The 18,657-nt window shown below is 53.2% G+C and overlaps 2 protein-coding genes across 6 annotated transcripts; one reads left to right on the top strand and one right to left on the bottom strand.

Moving 5' to 3' along the window:
• Positions 1-2,972: 2,972 nt before the first annotated feature.
• Positions 2,973-16,676, top strand: SEMA4G (semaphorin 4G). 5 transcript variants are annotated; one of them, XM_086379556.1, is made up of 17 exons: positions 2,990-3,090; positions 3,822-3,878; positions 6,042-6,508; positions 6,608-6,756; positions 7,024-7,086; positions 9,962-10,060; positions 10,182-10,275; positions 10,421-10,534; positions 10,739-10,908; positions 10,993-11,162; positions 11,428-11,572; positions 11,701-11,923; positions 12,330-12,445; positions 12,593-12,768; positions 12,925-13,028; positions 14,382-15,439; positions 15,567-16,676. In XM_086379556.1, the coding sequence occupies exons 3-16, from the start codon at positions 6,385-6,387 to the stop codon at positions 15,209-15,211; spliced, it is 2,577 nt and encodes an 858-aa protein (XP_086235682.1). In that variant the 5' UTR covers positions 2,990-3,090; positions 3,822-3,878; positions 6,042-6,384; the 3' UTR covers positions 15,212-15,439; positions 15,567-16,676. The 5 variants fall into 5 exon arrangements, with proteins under 5 accessions (XP_086235680.1, XP_086235683.1, XP_086235681.1 ...); XM_086379554.1 differs by lacking the exon at positions 3,822-3,878 and having other exon boundaries at positions 2,973-3,090; positions 9,944-10,060; XM_086379557.1 differs by lacking the exon at positions 3,822-3,878 and having other exon boundaries at positions 2,973-3,090; positions 9,944-10,060; positions 12,967-13,028.
• Positions 16,677-17,467: 791 nt separating this feature from the next.
• Positions 17,468-18,634, bottom strand: MRPL43 (mitochondrial ribosomal protein L43). Its single transcript, XM_086379573.1, has 3 exons — positions 18,469-18,634; positions 18,273-18,379; positions 17,468-18,157 (listed from the first exon to the last, which is right to left on the bottom strand). Exons 1-3 carry the CDS (start codon positions 18,597-18,599, stop codon positions 17,916-17,918), a joined length of 480 nt encoding a protein of 159 aa, XP_086235699.1. The 5' UTR covers positions 18,600-18,634; the 3' UTR covers positions 17,468-17,915.
• Positions 18,635-18,657: the final 23 nt, after the last annotated feature.

The raw sequence follows: 18,657 nt of genomic DNA on the forward strand, positions 1-18,657 counted from the left end.
CTGCCACAGGGAACAGAGAAGCAGGACAACTTGACTAGGCCAGAGTTGTCTTAGGGAACCTGTGCTCAAGTTTCAGGCTTTCATACCTTCACCCAGGACCCCTGCTACAGTGAGTAACTTGGTCTGTGCAAATCCTGGAGCCAAACACTGGTGTATAGGTGGCTGAGGACAACCAGCACTGGCCTCTGCCACTTATTTACAGCCGAGTTGGGGAGAATAACCTAGCAACAACAAGACCCACATTTGTGTTCTGTGTGAACTACACTAGAATCTTTTCAAGTGGGGTCCTCTCATAGCCACCCTATGAAGCTATGAAGGAAGCTATGAAGCTGCCAGGGTAGTGACTTAAAGGGTAAGAATCCGCACAAAGAATGACCTTCTTGTGTCCCCAGATTCAGATTCATGGCTAAGTTGAGGTTAATTTCTTGGTTTGATTTCTTGTCTCTCCCATTGTCACTATCCCCTCATTCATATTTTATCAACTTGATTTGCAGAGAGGAGTACTATCAATCAAAAGGGCTTCCTATAGAAAGTTCCATTAATTCCTGTCACACATTAAGTTCAGAGATTGGGAGGTTCAGAGATTGAAGTGGGAGGACAGCAGAGAGAAATGGATTTGGTCTGAATCTATATTATCAGAGAGAGTGAAGTAACTGCCCAGCTACAGTTTAGCAAGTTCCATGCTAGAATTCAGCATTGTGATTTATACATTCTGTTTATTTGAAAATGTGTAAGATTCTGAGTCATCAGAGCACCTTAGAGGAGAAAGGCTTGCCTCATGTAGAGTGTAGGTGAGTTAAATGCTGAACTGACCACCAAACCATGTTGGCCTACTTGCCACCACCTGAGGTACCTAAATCAGCACTGAGTTCTATGTGAACATGAGGAGCTATGTCCCTTAGCCCCCTGGGCCCCTGCCCTTTAATTTCTCTGCTGTCTTTACCATAAGGTGGTAGTCTTCCTGCCCTCCCTCCGCTATCCCCAGCCCACTTTCCCACAAGGACTGCAGATTTACTTTTCATAGCTATGTGTCTCCTGGTCTTCCCAGCTTGCACTTACTCAATCCATCAGCTCTTTCAAGATTTTTTTCTGTGTTCTTTTCTGAATTACTTGCTGACTTTTCCCTTCTTTTTCCTACTAGGAACCATCTTACCAAATGAAACTCACTTTTCTCTTTCATGCCCCTTCCCTTCTGCCCACTCCCCCAACACTCATCTGTGCACAAGCTTGCATATTTCTGCCTTTGCTCAGACAATTCTTTAGGTTTACGCTGCTTCTCTCTTCTCTACCTTTGCTCAGACAGTTCTCCACCCTGCTTCCCTCTTCTCAGGCTTTTCCAGTCCCGATTTCAAGGCAAGTCACTTAACGCCTTAGAGCCTGTTTTCCCATCTAATAAATAGGCCTGATAATCCATCAGGGTGGAATGAAACTACAGGGAAAAATATTCAGTTGGACACTCTTTGTAAAAGTTTGTGTACACTTTAATTTTTGGCTGCACCACGAGGCTTACAGAATCTTAATTCCCCAACTGGGGATTGAATCTGTGCCCCGCTGCAGTAGAAGTGCAAAGTCCTACCCACTGGACTGCCAGGGAATTCCCTGTGTACACTTGAATGTAAACATTTCTTCCCAGCTACCTCCCCTTCCACATACACACACATCCTATTTACGGAGTGCTGGGGGTGGTGGAAGTGGGACGTGGGCCCTGCTGTCTAGCGACATGCAGTCTCACAGCCGCACAAACTACAGACTGTATGTGATGAAGTGCCAAACTGAGCTTTGGGGAATTCTGAGAAAAGGGATGACATGTCTTTTCCAGGGTCCCTTCAGTTAAATAATGACAGCTACTTCAATCTTGTTGACCCTCTGTTAGGCCAGTGCCCATCTGCCTGTTCCCCTACTCCCTGCTCCTCCAGAGTTCAGATTCCTAGGCACATGTGAGGCTCAGTTACCTATGACCCTGTGGCTCTCATCATTTTGGTCTTATTCTTAGACCATATCAGTACTGTCACAAATGAGAGAGGGAGGATCAGACCAGGTTGTGGCTAGAGCTCAGGTCTGATTTTAAACCCTAGAGGGAGATTTAATAGGTGTTGGGAAGGAAGCATGACCCGAGTTGAGGGGAAATTGCGGGGCCAGGGTGCATGGGAGGACTACCCTAGTTGAATACGGAGCTGGAGAGTTGATTCTTAGGAGGCTTCTTAGATTGCTTCTGGGTAAGGTGATCAAGTCTAGAAAGGGAGGGATATTTGCTCGCCTAGGAGGAGCTCACTGTAAGATCTGGAGTAAGAATGATATTCAACATGAACTGGAAGGGAACACAGGTGTCTGAGTGACCCAGTCCCTGAGGAGGTAGACCCCAGTTACATCTAAGAGTTGGTCTGAGTGGACAAGTGCAAATGTTTGTGGCTTCTTTAATCAGAAAAACAGCATTTGTCTTTTATGCACTTCCGGTCAAATTTTTATTCATCCCTTCAAGACTGACCCCCTCAGACCTCAAGCTGAAAGAGCAGGCGGCTGGAGACACTTGAGCTAGGAATCAAGACCCTCATCTGGGTTGAGAGCTGCCCCAGCACTTGGTGTCCACCTACTCTGCCCCTCCGCCCTAGGCAGAGAGCAGAAGCAGGTAGCAGGAGCGCAAAAAGTGAGCTCCGCATTAGAGGACTGGCCAGAGGGTCTTCGGAGAGTTGCCAGAGGACAGGTGTGCCCATCCCCCGGAGAAAGCAAGCCCAAGGGGTCCTAGGTCTGAGGGGTAGGAAGGTGGGATAAGTCCTTACAAAGCGCACAGGGTGATGAAACCACCACCAGGGGGCGCGGCCCTAGGGGGCGGGACACGCCAGACGCCCGAGGGCACTGTGTGAGCCTTGACCTATAGTATAGGGTGGGGATGCGAAAGCAGAGAGCGCCTTTCCCCGCACCCTTCCCTGCTGGCCCCGCCTCCCTGGCCCCGCCTTCCAGGCCCCTGCTCCACCCCCGGCTCCGCCTCCACCAGCCCCGCCTCCGGCCGCGGCCCCTTCCTCCCGCAGCTGGTGCTGTGGGGCCGCGGAGCCGCGCATCGCCGTCTGCATGGCCGGGGATCTGCGAGCAAAGGTGAGACAGGCGTGGAGTGCGGGCAGCGGCAGGGCCTGCGCCGGGGGACGGGGGCCAGGCCAGGCCTTCCCTACGTCTGTTAAACCTTCCAGGCTCGGCCAGGCCTTTCTCACCGCCAAGTCCCCTAGTCCCGCATAAAAGCTCTAGAGGGGCGCGGGCCAGGCCTCGGGCGGCGCTGGTCGCAGACCTGCCACCGCAGAGTCGGGATCTGGAGTGGGGCGGGGGCCCGCGTGGTGAACAGTGCTCCCCGGGATCTGGGTCACGTCTCCTGGCGTCTGGCGGGATCGAAGGAGAGCTCGTCCTCGAGCTGCAGCAGGAGAGACTGAGGTTAGATTTGAGGAGAGGAGAGAACCGCAAACTGTCCAGGATGAAGGAAGGCGAGGGTAGCGGGGGAGGGGCTCTCAGGCCAGGAGAGACCATCATCCTACTGGGCAGAGAGGGATACCGCCTACACTAGGCGGGTGGACATCTGGGATGAAGGTTGACAGCCTGCCTATCCTACATTGATCCTGTTGGCTACCCTCCTCAGTTCCCTCCACCCCAAGATCTAATAGCGGGAAGGTGGTCAGAGTTCAGGGGGCCGGCCCTGGGGGAGGATCGCAAGCTTTGGAACCTGAGATAGTGTGCGGGATGTGGACTGGAGACCTTGAAGCCTTGTGGTCACTGGGGGAAGGGGATGGCAGCTCCGCCCGTCCCCCCGCCCCATTTAGCCCCACCCTCCTGCCCAACAGGTTAAATGCAGGCTGAGCGCTCCCAGCCCAAATTCCATATCTAGAACTGCAGTAGAGGTAGGTTAAGTTACCTGTTCCATTGCATCTTTACTTTGCTACATCAAGGGGCCTCCTCCTGCCTGGGTTATGTAGCCCCTCCATCCCTTGCAAGACTGGCCTTGACCCATGCACGCATCCTATTTGAGCATCTGAGATCAGAAACTTCCCTCCTCTTTACACACACACACTCACAAACACAAACTTGGATTCTGGGCTTAGAATTAGGACTTTGGGGAAGGGAGGCAGGGTTCTGCTCTACATCTCACCCTCAGTGGATACTGATAGCCTCCAAGCCTGCCGTGAGAACTGGACCCCTATGTGTACATATGCTTGTCTCTGTGTAGATGTAATTGTGTGTTTGAGGACTGTGTGCATATAAATGTAGTTGATCCTTTTGTGGACATGATGGTGCCTGACTCACTGTATCCGTGGGATTGTGTGCGTGTCCCTACAGGGGCAGGACCCTCCTGTGAATAGGTGTACAGTCTTCCATAGGGACATGTCTGGGTGTATAACCCTCTTTGTTAATCCCTGAGACTGGGTGCCTTGCTAATTGAATGGGCATGTGAATACAACTTTACATGTAAATATGTATAGACAGGTGGCAGGCCCTTTAGGTAAACATATGTGTGCAGACCTCACTGTGAATGTGTGTGGCTGACTCTTCATGTGTATGTGTGCTCATAGCCCTCCTATGAATATGTATGTGTGTGTATCTATGTGCATGCACATCTCCCTCCTCTGGACACACGTGACTCATTTAAACCTCTGTCAGTGTGCCAGGCACCACGCTCTGAGTGGTTCCTCTGACCTGGGGTGTATTCCTCTTGCCCAATCCTAGAGACTGATCCCTCCTAGCCTTAGGGCTCCCCCCGCCCCTGCCCCACTTCTGCACTAAGCAAATAGGAGGCCCCAAAGGTAAATAGGTGTGCTTCCACAGTGAGAGATGGGGCCTGGGCGGTTTGCCTGGGGCCTCTTGCTACCCCAGCCCCCAGACCAGGATCCGATGCCCCTCCTGTGGTCCAGGGAGCCTCTTCAGTCTACTCATACGCCATTCTCCATTTTTGGGCTCTGCTCCAGAACAGTAGTGACCTTTACCTCTTGAAAAAACCCTCCAAATTCCGGTTTTCCCCCTGGCCAATTCCCAGTCCCTGCCCTCTCTTCAAGGCCACCTAGTTAATATTTGACCTGGAAGGAAAGGGAGAGGCCAGTGGCACTTCTGGCTTTGTCTCATGAGATTGGGTGAGTCAGGTTTTCTCCACACCTAGCCCAACCAAGGAACTTCAGAGATCAGACCTGAAGTTCAGGGGTCAGATCAGACCTACCACCTATCCCAATCCCATCCCCATCTGGTTGCCATGAGGGAGGGTCCAGGTGTGGTAACAGTCTCCAAGATGTACCAAGGGAGGTGGCCAAGGTCTCAGGGACCCTATCGTTCACCTTTTCCTTGTTGCTCATGCCTCAGTTAAGTGACCTTGCACGCTCGAGCTTCCTGTTCAGGTATGACAACTGCACTGCTGAGAGTGGGGGAGGGAAGAGGGGGCAGATACCCACCTTGGTGCCTGTGAGTTCCTGTTTGCAGGTAGGGGCATGTGTGGATGCTTAGCCAGAGGATACAGTACAGACTCGCATGGGCAGGGCAGAGATGTGCACCCCCTTGGAGAGGAATGCTGAGGAGGAGAAGTATCTAATTAAAGAGAAATTCCAGAGGGAGCTTTCAGGCCAGGGAAAAGAAAAAACAAAGGGAAAATAGGACAAAATAAACAAAGGCCCATTAAGCATCTCTGCCCAGGCCTTCCTGCATAAGGCACCCCCGCAGGCGGAGGGGCAGCTGCTGCCCGAGTTGGGTCTCACTGTTGGGAAAAGGCATTCTTTCTGAGAACCTGGGCTCTACCAAGATGGAGGCCTAGCTTAGCTTCTGACTAGGTTACAGAACGGCTGTCACCTGAGATTTGGGTTGAAGGGAGTCTAGGGTCTTGTAAAGTGGGCAAGCTCCACCCAGCTTCCTGCATCTGAACAGCAAGGAGGACAGAATGACGGGGTTCATCCTCTTGTGGGAGTTTCGTAGATGCTGGGCCTCCTCGCTTTGATACCACCTGAACTCAGAGGGGAATGCTATCTACTTTCCATCTACACACAAAAGAAAGGACTTTTTTTCTGTTTGTTTTTTCTTTTCTTCAGAAAACAGACCTCAGTGAACCAGAACTAGCCCTGCTTTTGGGGCAGGGTGACCCCACCAGTGATCTACAACCCCTGTGTGACCCCACCATGGAATTTGTAACTGATGCCGAGAGGCAGTCTGGAATCCACCCCTCTTCTTGACCTCTTACCTGGGATTCCATGGCCGCACAATCATGTGATTCCATGTCTTCCCGATTCCAGGACCCTCCCTGGCCCCATGACCTCTGACCTTCTAAGCAACCTCCCTGGACCTTAATACCCTGTGACTATTCTTCCCATCATCCCCCAACCTCTGGCCCTGGCTCCCTTTGGGAGTCTTGTTGGTCTGGGCCTCCCCAGGAAGATGTGGGGGAGGCTCTGGCCCTTCCTCCTGAGCTTCCTCACAGCAACTGCAGTCCCTGGACCCTCACTGCGGAGACCATCCAGAGAACTAGATGCCACCCCACGGATGACCATCCCCTACGAAGGTTTGACAGCCCCAACCTCGAAAGGCAGCAGGAGCCGGGGGCTGGAGGTGGGGAGGCAGGCAGTCCCAGGGCTGGGCTCACAGATCCCGCTCTCCCCAGAGCTCTCTGGGACCCGGCACTTCAAGGGCCAAGCCCAGAACTACTCAACACTGCTGCTGGAGGAGGCCTCCGCAAGGCTGCTGGTGGGAGCCCGAGGTGCCCTGTTCTCTCTCAATGCGCAAGACATAGGAGATGGGACTCACAAAGAGGTCAGCCCCTGGAGCCTAGACCGCCCAGAGGGTATCCAGCTTCATTCAGCATCGTAGGACCTCAACTTCCTGGAAACCCTGTCAGTCCTCTGTTAACCCCCTGGTCAGACAGCACTGCCTTTCCTGGCCCAGGTCTCCTTTACATCCAATGCTCCTTCTGACACTTTCCTCACCCTGGGGCCCTATCACCTTGTCCCACAGGTAATGGGGAGAGGCAAAGGCATTGGGTTCTATGCATCAGCCTATTTCCTTTACCACCCCCTCCAGATTCGCTGGGAGGCCTCTCCAGAGATGCAAAGCAAATGTCATCAAAAAGGGAAAAACAACCAGGTATGTGATCCGCCCTGTTCCCAACTCCTTTCCTTTTTCTCTTCAGTGGGGGCTATCACAGTTGGTGGGGACACAGATGGAGAAACAGATCAGCCAGTCAGTTGCAGCAACCACAATAGACACTGTGAGTGCCACTGGAGGGGCCGGCCTGGGAGCGATACTTGTAATGCAAACATCTGGTGACCTACTAGTGTGGTTTTGGATATTATCTTAATCTCCTCTGGGCTCCCAAATAATAATCAGGATAACAATAGGTAATCTCTAGTAAGTGCTGACTTAGCTATTATCTAATTTCATTCTAAAATGATCCTAGGAAATGGTGTTATCCTCCACTTTCAATGAGAAAAATGAGGCTTTGGTCAAGGAATAGCTCAAATACCCACTTTTCCATAGGTATTAGTGAAGTGTCAGGGTTCCTTGGTGGCTCAGACAGTAAAGTGTCTATCCTTAATGCGGGAGACCTGGGTTCAATCCCTGGGTCAGGAAGATCCCCTGGAGAAGGGCATGGCAACCCACTCCAGTACTCTTGCCTGGAGAATCCCATGGACAGAGGAGCCTGGTGGGCTACAATCCATGGGGTTGCAAAGAGTTGGACACTGGACATGACTGAGAAACTGACACTCTCTAGTGAAGTGTCAGCCCTTTCTAGCTAAAGAACAGAATGTCTGCAGGGGTCCTATATCTGGCTATCTAACAGATTTATCTGGAGAGCTTTTTACACAGTTTTTATTTTTTTGTGGCGTGGCATATCGGAATCTTAGTTCCCCAATCAGGGATCGAACTGGCACCCCCTGCAGTGGAAGGACAAAGTCTTAACCACTGGACTGCCAGGGAAGAACCTGGAGAGCTTTTTAAAAATACCCCAAGGCCCACAAGCTGGGGGATTCTGACTTAGTGGGTCTGCGGCACTTAAAGGCGTCTCCAGAAGATTTCATCAAAGGATGCCTCTAAGTGTAACATGGGTGGAAAATGGAGCTGCTGAAGCATATGGAGCCCAATTTATGGAGGGCTGTTAACACCCAGCTGGGGGTTTGGATTTTATTCTGACAGTAGTACCCTCACCATTTGATATTTTAGAGACTTTCAAACTTTAACATGCACTCGAATCACCTGGGTGTATTATAAATGCGGATGCGAACTCAGAAGGTCTGGGGAAAGGCCTGCGATTCTGCGATTCTAATGAGCTTCCAGATGAAGCTGACACACTGCTGGTCCCGGATCATTCTTTGACTTTAGAAGAACATTTCCCAAAGCATGTTCTGAGAAGCAATAATTTTCAAAAGAGATGTTTAATAGTTAGATGAGTTTGGAAAATGCTGTATGCTCAATCCTACAATGCACAGCGATACCCTTAAGGCTTTGAGGTGTCTCCAGTAAAGGTAGCTTTTACCTGTGGTTTTCTATTCATTTGACCACAGAACTCCCCCTCCCCGATCCCCCCTTTTTAATGGAAACATCTTGGGGAAACACTATTTTAAGAATACTTATCTGGTCTCAGGCACTAAATGAATTAAAATAGAGTGAGTCTGGAGGGAAGAAAGGTAGTGCGGAGGTGGGGGGCATCATATAGGTCAGAGGAGGGAGGCCTGAGCAAGCTGGTGGAGAGGAGGGCTGGATGCCAAAGTCTGCACCTGGTGAGAGTGGGGTAAAGACATAGAGGCCTGCATGGACTCAAACCCTGGGTAACAGACAGGAGGAGGAATCATTAACAAGGCAAAGAAGTCAAGAGGGCATCGGCTTAGGGCATTTGATAGGCAGAGAAGGCCACTGGCTGCAGGAGGGTGAATGAGGCCAGAGGAAGGGGCAGGGCTCTGTCATGTAGGGCCAGGAGCATGTGGGGCCCTATGTTCAGGACTCTGGTGAGTCACAGAGGGTTTTAAATACAGCAGTGACATGATCTGGTTTACATTTTTAAAATATGCCTTGGAAAGTGGGTTGCAAGAGGGTGCTGACTGGTAGAATCTCTCTGAAAGGAAAATCCAGACAATGGTAACAGCAGTCTCCTTTGAAGGCAACAGGATAAAAAAGGAGGCTGTTTACAACATATCCCTTTGTACCTTTTGAATTTTACACCGTGTGCATGTATTCCTCATTCACTGAATCAATAAACAGCTTTTGTAAAGACAGGCAGAGAGGTGGGGGAGCTGTCAGGTGGTCGCTGTGGCTGCCCAGGGAAGAGATGACGGTGATAATGTGGACTAGGGTGGTGGCAGTGGAGGGGAAGTGGACCAAGTCATGGGACGTGTAGGATAAAGACTTAATCACGGAGAGACTGAATGTGGGGGTGAGGGAATGGGAAGCAGCAAAGATGACGCCTGGTTTCTGGACTGAGTAATAGGATGGACGGATGAAGTGAGGTGGGAAAGACTGGAAGAACAGGTTTAAGGGAGAAGATGCACAGGACGGAGGAGGGGATGAGCCTGGTTTCTGACAGCATGAGTTCGACATGTCTGTGGGCTAGCAGGTGGAGCAATGGCTGGAACCTGGGGGGTAGGTTTGGTAATGCCACCCTGAAGTGGGTGTGGGAGCTCCATGACTGGCGGACGGTGCTGTGAAGATGCAAGAGAGAAGCATCTTCAGGTGGTGAGAGCCCTTGGAGCCCCCAGACTAGGGGACTACAGAAGATGCAGGAGAAGCCAGCCATGTGTGTCAGGTAAGCTGAGCTAGCCAAGGGAAGAGCAGTCATGCCCCTGGGAGACCAAAGGACAGCAAGTTCCCAGGAACAGTCTGTGTCCTGAGCAGTGAGAATACCCACCAGGATCTTAGAAGGAACCGTTTGTCCTGTGGGTGGGGGCAAGAGCCAGACCACAGAGCTGGCCTAATGGAAGCGGTCTCTAAGGAGGCCCGGGGCTCACAGCCCTCATCTATCCCACAGACCGAGTGCTTCAACCATGTGCGATTCCTGCAGCGGCTCAATGCCACCCACCTCTACACATGTGGGACTCATGCCTTCCAGCCTCTCTGTGCAGCCATTGTGAGTGTGTTTGCCCCTGCCCTGACTGCCGCCCCTGCTCCCTGACCCTGGACCCGTCTGACCTTCGGCGACAACCCCTGTTGTCCTCAGGATCACTGACTTTGGGCCCTTCCTCCCCCAGGATGCTGAGGCCTTCACCTTGCCAACCAGCTTCGAGGAGGGGAAAGAGAAGTGTCCTTACGACCCAGCCCGCGGCTTCACTGGCCTCATCATTGGTAAGCATGCTCTCCTCTCCACACAGGCCCCTCAACCACAGGCATGCTGTGAGACATGGATCTCATTGCTAGGACTTGCCACCCATGTAGTATTATGTGTCTTGTGTGTGATGTGTCTCTCACGCTGGGCATGTTCATGCCTCAGATGGAGGCCTCTACACAGCCACTCGGTATGAATTCCGGAGCATCCCTGACATCCGCCGGAGCCGGCACCCACACTCCCTGAGGACAGAGGAGGCACCAATGCACTGGCTCAATGGTTAGGAGGATGAAGCCCAGGGTGATGGGGGGCAGGGGACTGTTTCTGCATCCGTACTCCCTTGGGCAGTTGACCATCATCCCATCCCCAAATCCCCAGGTGAGCCTGTCTCTTCCTGAGTGTGGTTGAATAAGGGCAGTGCGGTGGGGGTGGGGGCAGTGGGTGGAGATCCCCAAACTATCTCAGAAGCCACCTGACCCACAGATGCTGAGTTTGTGTTCTCCGTCCTGGTGCGGGAGAGCCAGGCCAGTCCCGTGGGTGACGACGACAAAGTTTACTACTTCTTCACGGAGCGTGCTGCTGAGGAGGGTGCAGGCAGCTTTGCTCAGAGCCGCAGCAGTCACCGCGTGGCCCGTGTGGCCCGGGTGTGCAAGGTGAGGAGGACTGAGTTCAGAGCAAGGGTGTAGAGGCTGAATCTCTGACCCTGGCCACTGACCCCCTGCCCCCTGCCCCCCCAGGGAGACCTGGGAGGGAAGAAGATCCTGCAGAAGAAGTGGACCTCCTTCTTGAAGGCACGCCTCATCTGCCACATCCCACAGTATGAGATGCTGCGCAGTGTCTGCAGCCTGCAAGCTGACACCTCAGCACACACACACTTCTATGCGGCCTTCACGCTGACCACACAGTGGTCAGTTCAGGGATGGCGGGAAGGCGAGGGATGGGGACAGCATAGGGACTGGAGCAGAGGTCAGGGGAGATGAGATAGGACCCCCTGGGGGGAAGCCAGCTGCAGACGGAGAACTTCAGGCACGTCCAGGGGTCTGCTGCCACTCAGGAGAGGGCCTGTGGACTTGGAGCTGGCATTGGTCAGGACGACGGGGGGCTCCAGGCTGGGCAGGTAGGCAGGCTCCTTTCGGTGTGACTCAGCCTCCTCCCCTCCATCCCATCCTTAGGAAGACCCTCGAGGCCTCAGCCATATGCCGCTATGACCTGGCCGAGGTGCAGGCTGTCTTCGCAGGCCCCTACATGGAATACCAGGATGGTGTCCGGCGCTGGGGCCGCTACGAGGGTGGGGTGCCAGAGCCCCGGCCTGGCTCGGTGAGTGCTGAGGCCTGGGGTCAGTGCTGAGTAGACAGGACCCCTAAGATGGGGAGGAGGTCTAACCTTGTGGGGAGGGTGGGCCAGTGGTAGAATTCTAAGATTCACCACCCTATCCCCCACCACAGTGCATTACAGATTCACTGCGAAGCCGAGGCTACAACTCATCCCAGGACTTGCCATCTCTGGTTCTGGACTTTGTGAAGTTACACCCACTGATGGCTCGGCCTGTGGTGCCCACACGCGGACGGCCCCTGCTGCTCAAGCGCAGTGTGCGCTACACACACCTCACGGGGACACCTGTCAGCACACCTGCCGGACCCACCTATGACCTGCTCTTTCTGGGCACAGGTGCTTCTGACCCCTGGCCTGAGCCCTTTGGTGACTGCTGGCCTGAGTCCTTGATCCCTATTGACGTCCAGTCCCCTGGAGGACCCTGATCACAAAACCCTGGTGACCACTGATGTTGATTCTTCAGTGAACAATCACTACTGGTCCCTAAGGACCACTAGCTCTTGGTGACTGCTGACTCCTGTCACCAACCACAATGACATTTGACCCTGGTCACTAATGCTTCTAAATCCAATAATTCTTGCCATGACTAGTTTGGAGTTTCCAATCTCGGGAAAACCCACTGCTACTGGCTGAATCCTTGTCCCTGACCTCAGGACTCCAAGCGGTTCCCGTTAGGCCATTTATTGCAGGGGGCTGAGAGTAGATTCCACTGGAGTCTGACCTTCTGCCATTCCCATACCAGCTGATGGCTGGATCCACAAGGCTGTGGTCCTGGGCTCTGGGATGCACATTATTGAAGAGACACAGGTGTTAAAGGAGCCCCAGTCTGTGGAGAACCTGGTCATCTCTCCGATGCAGGTAGCCCCTGACTCATGACCCTCAATATTCTGGTCTTGCCAGAGTAGACAGAGGGAGGTGGGAGGCTGGCCACTGGCTGTGTGTGTGTGTGTGTGTCTGTAAGTGGGAGTGAGGTGCTGCCAACCAGCTGTTCTCTCTGACTCCTAGCATAGCCTCTACGTGGGGGCCCCAAGTGGCATCATCCAGCTACCACTGTCCAGCTGCTCCCGCTACCGCTCCTGCTATGACTGCATCCTGGCCCGGGACCCCTACTGTGGCTGGGACCCCAGCACGCATGCCTGCATGGTGACCACCACCATAGCCAACAGGTCCCAAAGTAGCAGGTGAGAGGCATGGGAGTCGGCGGGGGGCGGCGCTCAAGGGTCCCATTTGCCCCGGGGATCAGGGCCTAAGGGGTGAAGGAGGGCCTGCCAGCTGCGGGGAGTAGGGTCCAGTTGTTAGTAACAGCTTTACTGACCCTTCCACTGGGCAAACTACAGCCCAGTTCCCCTTGTTCTTGAATCCCAATCCTCTGTCTCCAGGACAGCACTCATACAGGACATGGAGAGAGGAAACCGAGGCTGCGAGGGCAACAGGGACACAGGTAAGTGCCATCATGGTCGTGTGTGGGTCTGGCAACATAGTCTGTCATCTTTACCATCTGATGCCATCCGTATGTGCATATATATATCTGAATGACTCTGTCTGTGCTTTCACTGAGAACGACCCGGCACAGAGTAAGTATTCAACAAACATTTGTTGCAAAACGAAAAGTTATAAATAAGCAAACAGGTTCAAGATGTGAAGTTTTTCCTCATTTCTGGAGCTTACAGCCAAGTATGTGCACAGGCAATTAAATGATCCCACAATAAATTACAATTCTTTTCTTTGGCTTTTTTTGATACAAAAGAAATAATTACAACTAAAGGGTTTGAGAGATAATAGGTTCTTCCCCAAGGAAGATCAGATGACTGAGCTGATATCTGAAGCAAGAGCAATAATCATAATAATCATAGCTAATATGTACCGAGGATTTACCATGTGGCAAGCACTGATCAAACACATGCATTTCGTTTGTTCTCAGAGCATTCCTATGAGAAAGGTGCCATTATTACCATCTCCATGAGGGGCAATCTCTCCGAGTAACAGAGAGAATAAGTAAACTACCCAAAATCGATCAGTTCTTTGAGAATTTGAGCCTAACCCCAAGCAGGCTAACTGGAATCTGAGCTTTTGTTCACTGTTATGCTTTCTCCTCCAAGTTAACCTGGCTAATACAGGGCATGAGGAAGGGGATGACACCCAAGTAGAGGGAAGACCAAGCTTGGTGTTTGAACAAGAGAAGAGGCTGGAGAGATGGGCAAGACTGTGCTGAGGCAGGGGGATGGCATCATCAGCTTAGTGTTTTTAAAAGGTCACCCCACTGCTGCATAAAGAATGGATTAGGTGAGGGCCAGCAGCTGGGGAAGGAGAGACGTGAACAGGTCTGAGAAAGATTCTGGAAGCAGAATCTTAGTGAGGGTTAGATACAAAGGTGAAGGGGAGAAAGAGACAAGGGAAACTCAGGTTTCTGGGAAATGGCTGGTGGTGCCATACACAGTGATGACAATTCAAGAAAAATACCCAGTGTAGTCTAAGAGGGAGCTTTTGGCCTCAGTTCCTGTGACATGTCCAAGAGATGTACGGCACGTAGAAGAAAGTCAAGTCTACGCTCAGTAGAAAACTCTTTGTTGGAGGCAGAGATGAGGAATCACTGGTAGATGTCAGGAACTGAAACCAATGAGATGGGCCCACTGAACCTTGCGTGGGAACATGAGCACAAAGGGCTTAGTCCTGCAATTCTAGATTCTGTGCTTGGTGCTGGGGACCTAACAGTGAACCACCTGGCTTGCCATCTCCAGTGCGTCCCAGGATAAGCAGGCACTGACCACGTTCTCCTGTCCCTTGCTCCCTCCAGGGCCACCACCACCAATGAAGACCCGTTCTGTGCTCCGGGGTGATGATGTCCTATTGCCCTGTGACCAGCCATCCAACCTGGCCCGGGCCTTGTGGCTGCTCAATGGGAGCATGGGCCTGAGCGATGGGCAGGATGGCTACCGCGTGGGTGTGGATGGGCTGCTGGTAACAGACACGCAGCCTGAGCACAGCGGCAACTACGGCTGCTACGCTGAAGAGAACGGCCTCCGCACCCTGCTGGCCTCCTACAGCCTCACGGTGCGACCAGCCACTCCAGCCCCTGCTCCACAAGCCCCTGCCATGCCTGGGGCACAGCTGGCACCGGATGTGCGGCTGCTCTACGTGTTAGCCATTGCTGCACTTGGTGGCCTCTGCCTCATCCTGGCTTCCTCCCTCTTCTACGTGGCCTGTCTTCGGGGAGGTGGACGAGGGCACCGTCGAAAATACTCACTGGGTCGGGCCAGCCGGGCAGGGGGCTCTGCTGTGCAGCTGCAGACAGTCTCAGGCCAGTGTCCTGGAGAGGATGATGACGGTGATGATGGGGAACGGGCTGGGGGCTTAGAGGGTGGCTGCCTCCAGATCATCCCCGGAGAGGGAACCCCAGCCCCGCCACCGCCACCCCCCCCACCACCACCAACTGAGCTGACCAATGGGCTGGTGACGCTGCCCAGCCGGCTGCGCAGGATGAATGGCAACAGCTACGTGCTCCTGAGGCAGAGCAACAATGGAGTGCCAGCGGGGCCCTGCTCCTTCACCGAGGAGCTCAGCCGCATCCTGGAGAAGAGGAAGCACACACAGCTCGTAGAGCACCTGGATGAGAGCTCTGTCTGAGCCCAGCCTCCCAGGACAAATGCTCTTCCAAACCAGCCTGCCTGTACCAGGCTGGGCCGCTGCCTCCCCAACGGACACCTTACCCTCATCCCCGCAACTCCAGGCCTTTCTCCCAACATTGTGATGTCCCTGTAGGGCTGGCCAGCATCAGGCCCAGCCAAAGCCCCCTTCTCAGTCTCTCCACAGACCCATCTGTGAGCAGCCCAGGTCAACCGGTGCTCCTCAGAGGTAGGTGCCCCTCAGGCTCTGCAGTCCTAGCCCCCACTCCTCTTCCCTTTTAACCTAAGCACTTGGGAGGAGAGGATGCCATCTTCCTGCCCCATTTGTCTGCTTACACCCTTCCTCTTTCTCCCAGGCAGGGCTCTGCAGGTCCAGGTGGCCTCAAGGTCACCACCCTCTGCCTGGCCCTATGTGCTGGATGGTCCTGAAAACAAACCAGACCTCTGCCAGCCACCAGAGCCACCTGAGCCCTGCGTGCATTCACGTGCACACATGGAAGAATGCCTATCAGCTGGGCTGCAGGGCCCCACCCCCACCTCCTGGTGCATTCCTGCGTTTCATCCCTTCTTCTGGACTTTGGGTACCCTCTCAATTGCCACCTCCCATCCTATCTAGTCTTCCTGTAGTCCCAGCCCCATGTGATGACCTCTTTGACAAGAGCTTGGCAACAGGCCAGCCTGGGAAGGTAAGACTACTGCATCCTTCCCTCTTCTCCCCTAACGTGTAGCCCTTGTGAGTCAGCCTCCCTACTCCCTGGTCACTCTCAGGAGTGCCAGAGACAGCTCCGGGCATGGTCTTCCTCACGCACATGTGCTTACATTTCCATTCACATGCACCTTCTGAGCCTCCCCTTGCTGCATCGAACCTGTGTCTGTCGGATTTGGTCCATGAACATTTCAGAGGGAGACCTGTCTCCCATTTAGCTGTCCTTGCAGACACTTCCTTAGGACGGGTGACCAACACTGCACTCAATGAGCCAGCCTCCCTTTTGGGGACCAAGCATTTGCTGCCCCTAGATCAGAGCAGGAGGAGGAGAGATCTGATGTCTCACCTGGCACTGATGCCCGTTCTTGGAACTATGCAAAGGGCAGAGGCTGGGAGTCTGGATGCTTGGCTCCCACCCCTGTCCTACCTCACCGGGGCACTTTCAGGGTCCAGGGGCCTCTGAAGTCTCCAGGCCCACATGGGACAATCAAAACCTGACTGAGCTCCCCCATTTCCCTCGGGTGAGGATGACTGTTATTTTTGTAGCTGAGAACGTGGAATCCCACGGATTTTTACTGCCCTTCACCCAACCTCTCCTTCCTCTACCCCACAATGAATGTATTTATTGTAAACTGGCTACACTTCTTTAGAAATGCCACCGCTCACCACGCAGGTAGGCGGGACAGGCATGTGACAGAGTGGGGAGGCTGGGCTCAGCTCCTCCCCCTACTGTTGGTTAATAAATACCCTTTTCCCCACAGCTACTATGAGTGGTCTGCTTGGTCTAGGCTGGTCTTCCCCTGATCACCAGGAGACAGGCTTCTAAGCTTATGATAAAGATGCTTCAGGGTGGGCTTTGCTTTCCATAAAACCATTTTCAGGGCTTCCCTAGTGACCCAGTGGTAAAGAATCTGGCTGCCAATGCAAGAGACATGGTCCGGGAAGATCCCATAAGCATCTAAGCCCGTGCGTCACAGCTACTGAGCCTGTGCTCTAGAGCCCGGGAATACAACTACTGAGCTGTTCGCCACAACTACTGAAGCCCATGTGCGCTGGAGTCTGTGCTTCACAACAAGAGAAGCCACTGCAACGAGAAGGCTGTGCACAACTAGAGAAAGCCAGTGTGCAGCGATGAGGACCCGACACAGCCACAAATAAATTATTTTTTTAATTTTGCAGAAGTTGGGATCCTCAGCTTCCATCCTGATAGTCCTGAGCAGGCACACAGGCTTTTTAAAATGATCACTATTTACTGATCGTGGTGATAAGGGGATGACAAAATTAATGATAATTCAAGAATTCATACAAAAGTTTCTAGGTTTTTACCTCCTGGCTCTTTTTCTCATCATCTCCTCCCCTCCCTAGGTCTAGAAGATGCTGCCTTTTAATCAGATGGTCTGAGAATCACTCTTTCCAAGGGTTAAGCCTAGATTAATCATATGGCCTTTGATACTACACCATCCTGAAGAGTTATTATTCATTTTGCTTCTGGTTTTAGGATAGTCAAAAAATGGTGTTACAGTTTTAAAATGCACATATTTTGAAGCAGACTTCAAGTGTGACCTTGGCAAATTTATTAACTTGTTTTCTAATCTGCACACAAACATTCACATAGATATAAAGGGCCTAGCCCAATGCCAGGCTCACAGCAGACTCTCTTGGTCACTGGCTACAGAAACAGGCCAAAAGGAATTCTTCAGAAGCCAGCCTTGAAAGCCCTCACTGTGATTTGAGATCACTATTATTGATTTGGATTTAAGAAATGAAGACCAAGTCAAATCTCTGAAGATTCTCAGGTTTCAGGATGTCAACTGGCTAAGAATGAGGAGACTCACAGTCCCTGCCCCTCACGGTGGACATCAAAAGAGACAGGCAGCTCTTCTTTATCCCAAGCAAAAGTACCCATTGGTGGGCTTCATCTGTCTCCCGTGAAGCAAACCAGGAGCAGGAACCACCTCTGCTGGAGTAAAAGTCCAAACTGTGGGTATGGAGTTGGTCTTCATTGTGCTGGCCGCTGGGTCGGGGCAGGATTCTGGACCTCTCGAGGGCGCAGCCCGCCCAGTGCTGTCGGTTTGTTGGTGAAGGGGTGCCACTGACCCTGGATGCTAGGACTGTCCGTGTGGAAGGGCTTGCGGATGCGGATCACGTCCAAACCCGACTGGTCGGCCAGCTTCTGCACCAGCGTGGCGATCTCCTCGACCGACTTGCAATTGAGGCTCTCCTCGCGCACAGCCCCATTAACTGGTCGAAGGGAGATGGGGATAACAGAAGCGAAGCAGGGGTCAGACGAGCGGCAGGCAAACGGGCCGAACCCCCCTCCGTCGCCGCCCTCCAGCCCTCGCCCGGCCCTACTCACGGTATTCGGCCACTACTCTCGGCACACAGCACGGCCGCGGGTTCACATATATGACGACCCCGGGATTCCGGCGGGCGAAGTCGGTCACCTCCCGTTCCACGAACTCCCTGAGGGACCCGAGAAGGGTGAGCAAGGTGACCCCTGACCCGGGGCGACGGCGGCTGGAGTCGCATCCCCGCGCCCTTCCTCGGCTCACCTGGCGCCGCGGGACGAGGGCGCGTCACGGCTGAGGCTAAAGCTAAGCCGCTGCAGCTGCTGCACGTAGCGACCCAGCCCGTTGTGCAGGACACTCGTCAGGAAGCGGCTCGCGGTCCCGCGGGCAGTCATGGCCACAGCTCTCCAGTCGCCAAGCCGAGTCTCGCGGAGTGGAGGCGGGACGAACCAG

This window comes from Bos grunniens, chromosome 26 (assembly GCF_055505025.1).
Source record: "Bos grunniens cultivar Pamir isolate PY7600 chromosome 26, Bosgru_T2T1.0, whole genome shotgun sequence".
Taxonomy (NCBI): domain Eukaryota; kingdom Metazoa; phylum Chordata; class Mammalia; order Artiodactyla; family Bovidae; genus Bos; species Bos grunniens.

Bases quoted from the DNA above. Each gene is read 5' to 3' on its own strand.
- MRPL43 (XM_086379573.1), bottom strand. From the start codon at position 18,599: ATGACTGCCCGCGGGACCGCGAGCCGCTTCCTGACGAGTGTCCTGCAC. The intron at 18,380-18,468 runs GTGAGCCGAGGA...CGGGTCCCTCAG, and splicing joins CCCTCGTCCCGCGGCGCCAG to GGAGTTCGTGGAACGGGAGG. The intron at 18,158-18,272 runs GTGAGTAGGGCC...CCCTTCGACCAG, and splicing joins GAGAGTAGTGGCCGAATACC to TTAATGGGGCTGTGCGCGAG.
- SEMA4G (XM_086379554.1), top strand. From the start codon at position 6,385: ATGTGGGGGAGGCTCTGGCCCTTCCTCCTGAGCTTCCTCACAGCAACT. The intron at 7,087-9,943 runs GTATGTGATCCG...CGGGGCTCACAG, and splicing joins AAAAAGGGAAAAACAACCAG to CCCTCATCTATCCCACAGAC. The intron at 10,535-10,738 runs GTTAGGAGGATG...CCTGACCCACAG, and splicing joins ACCAATGCACTGGCTCAATG to ATGCTGAGTTTGTGTTCTCC.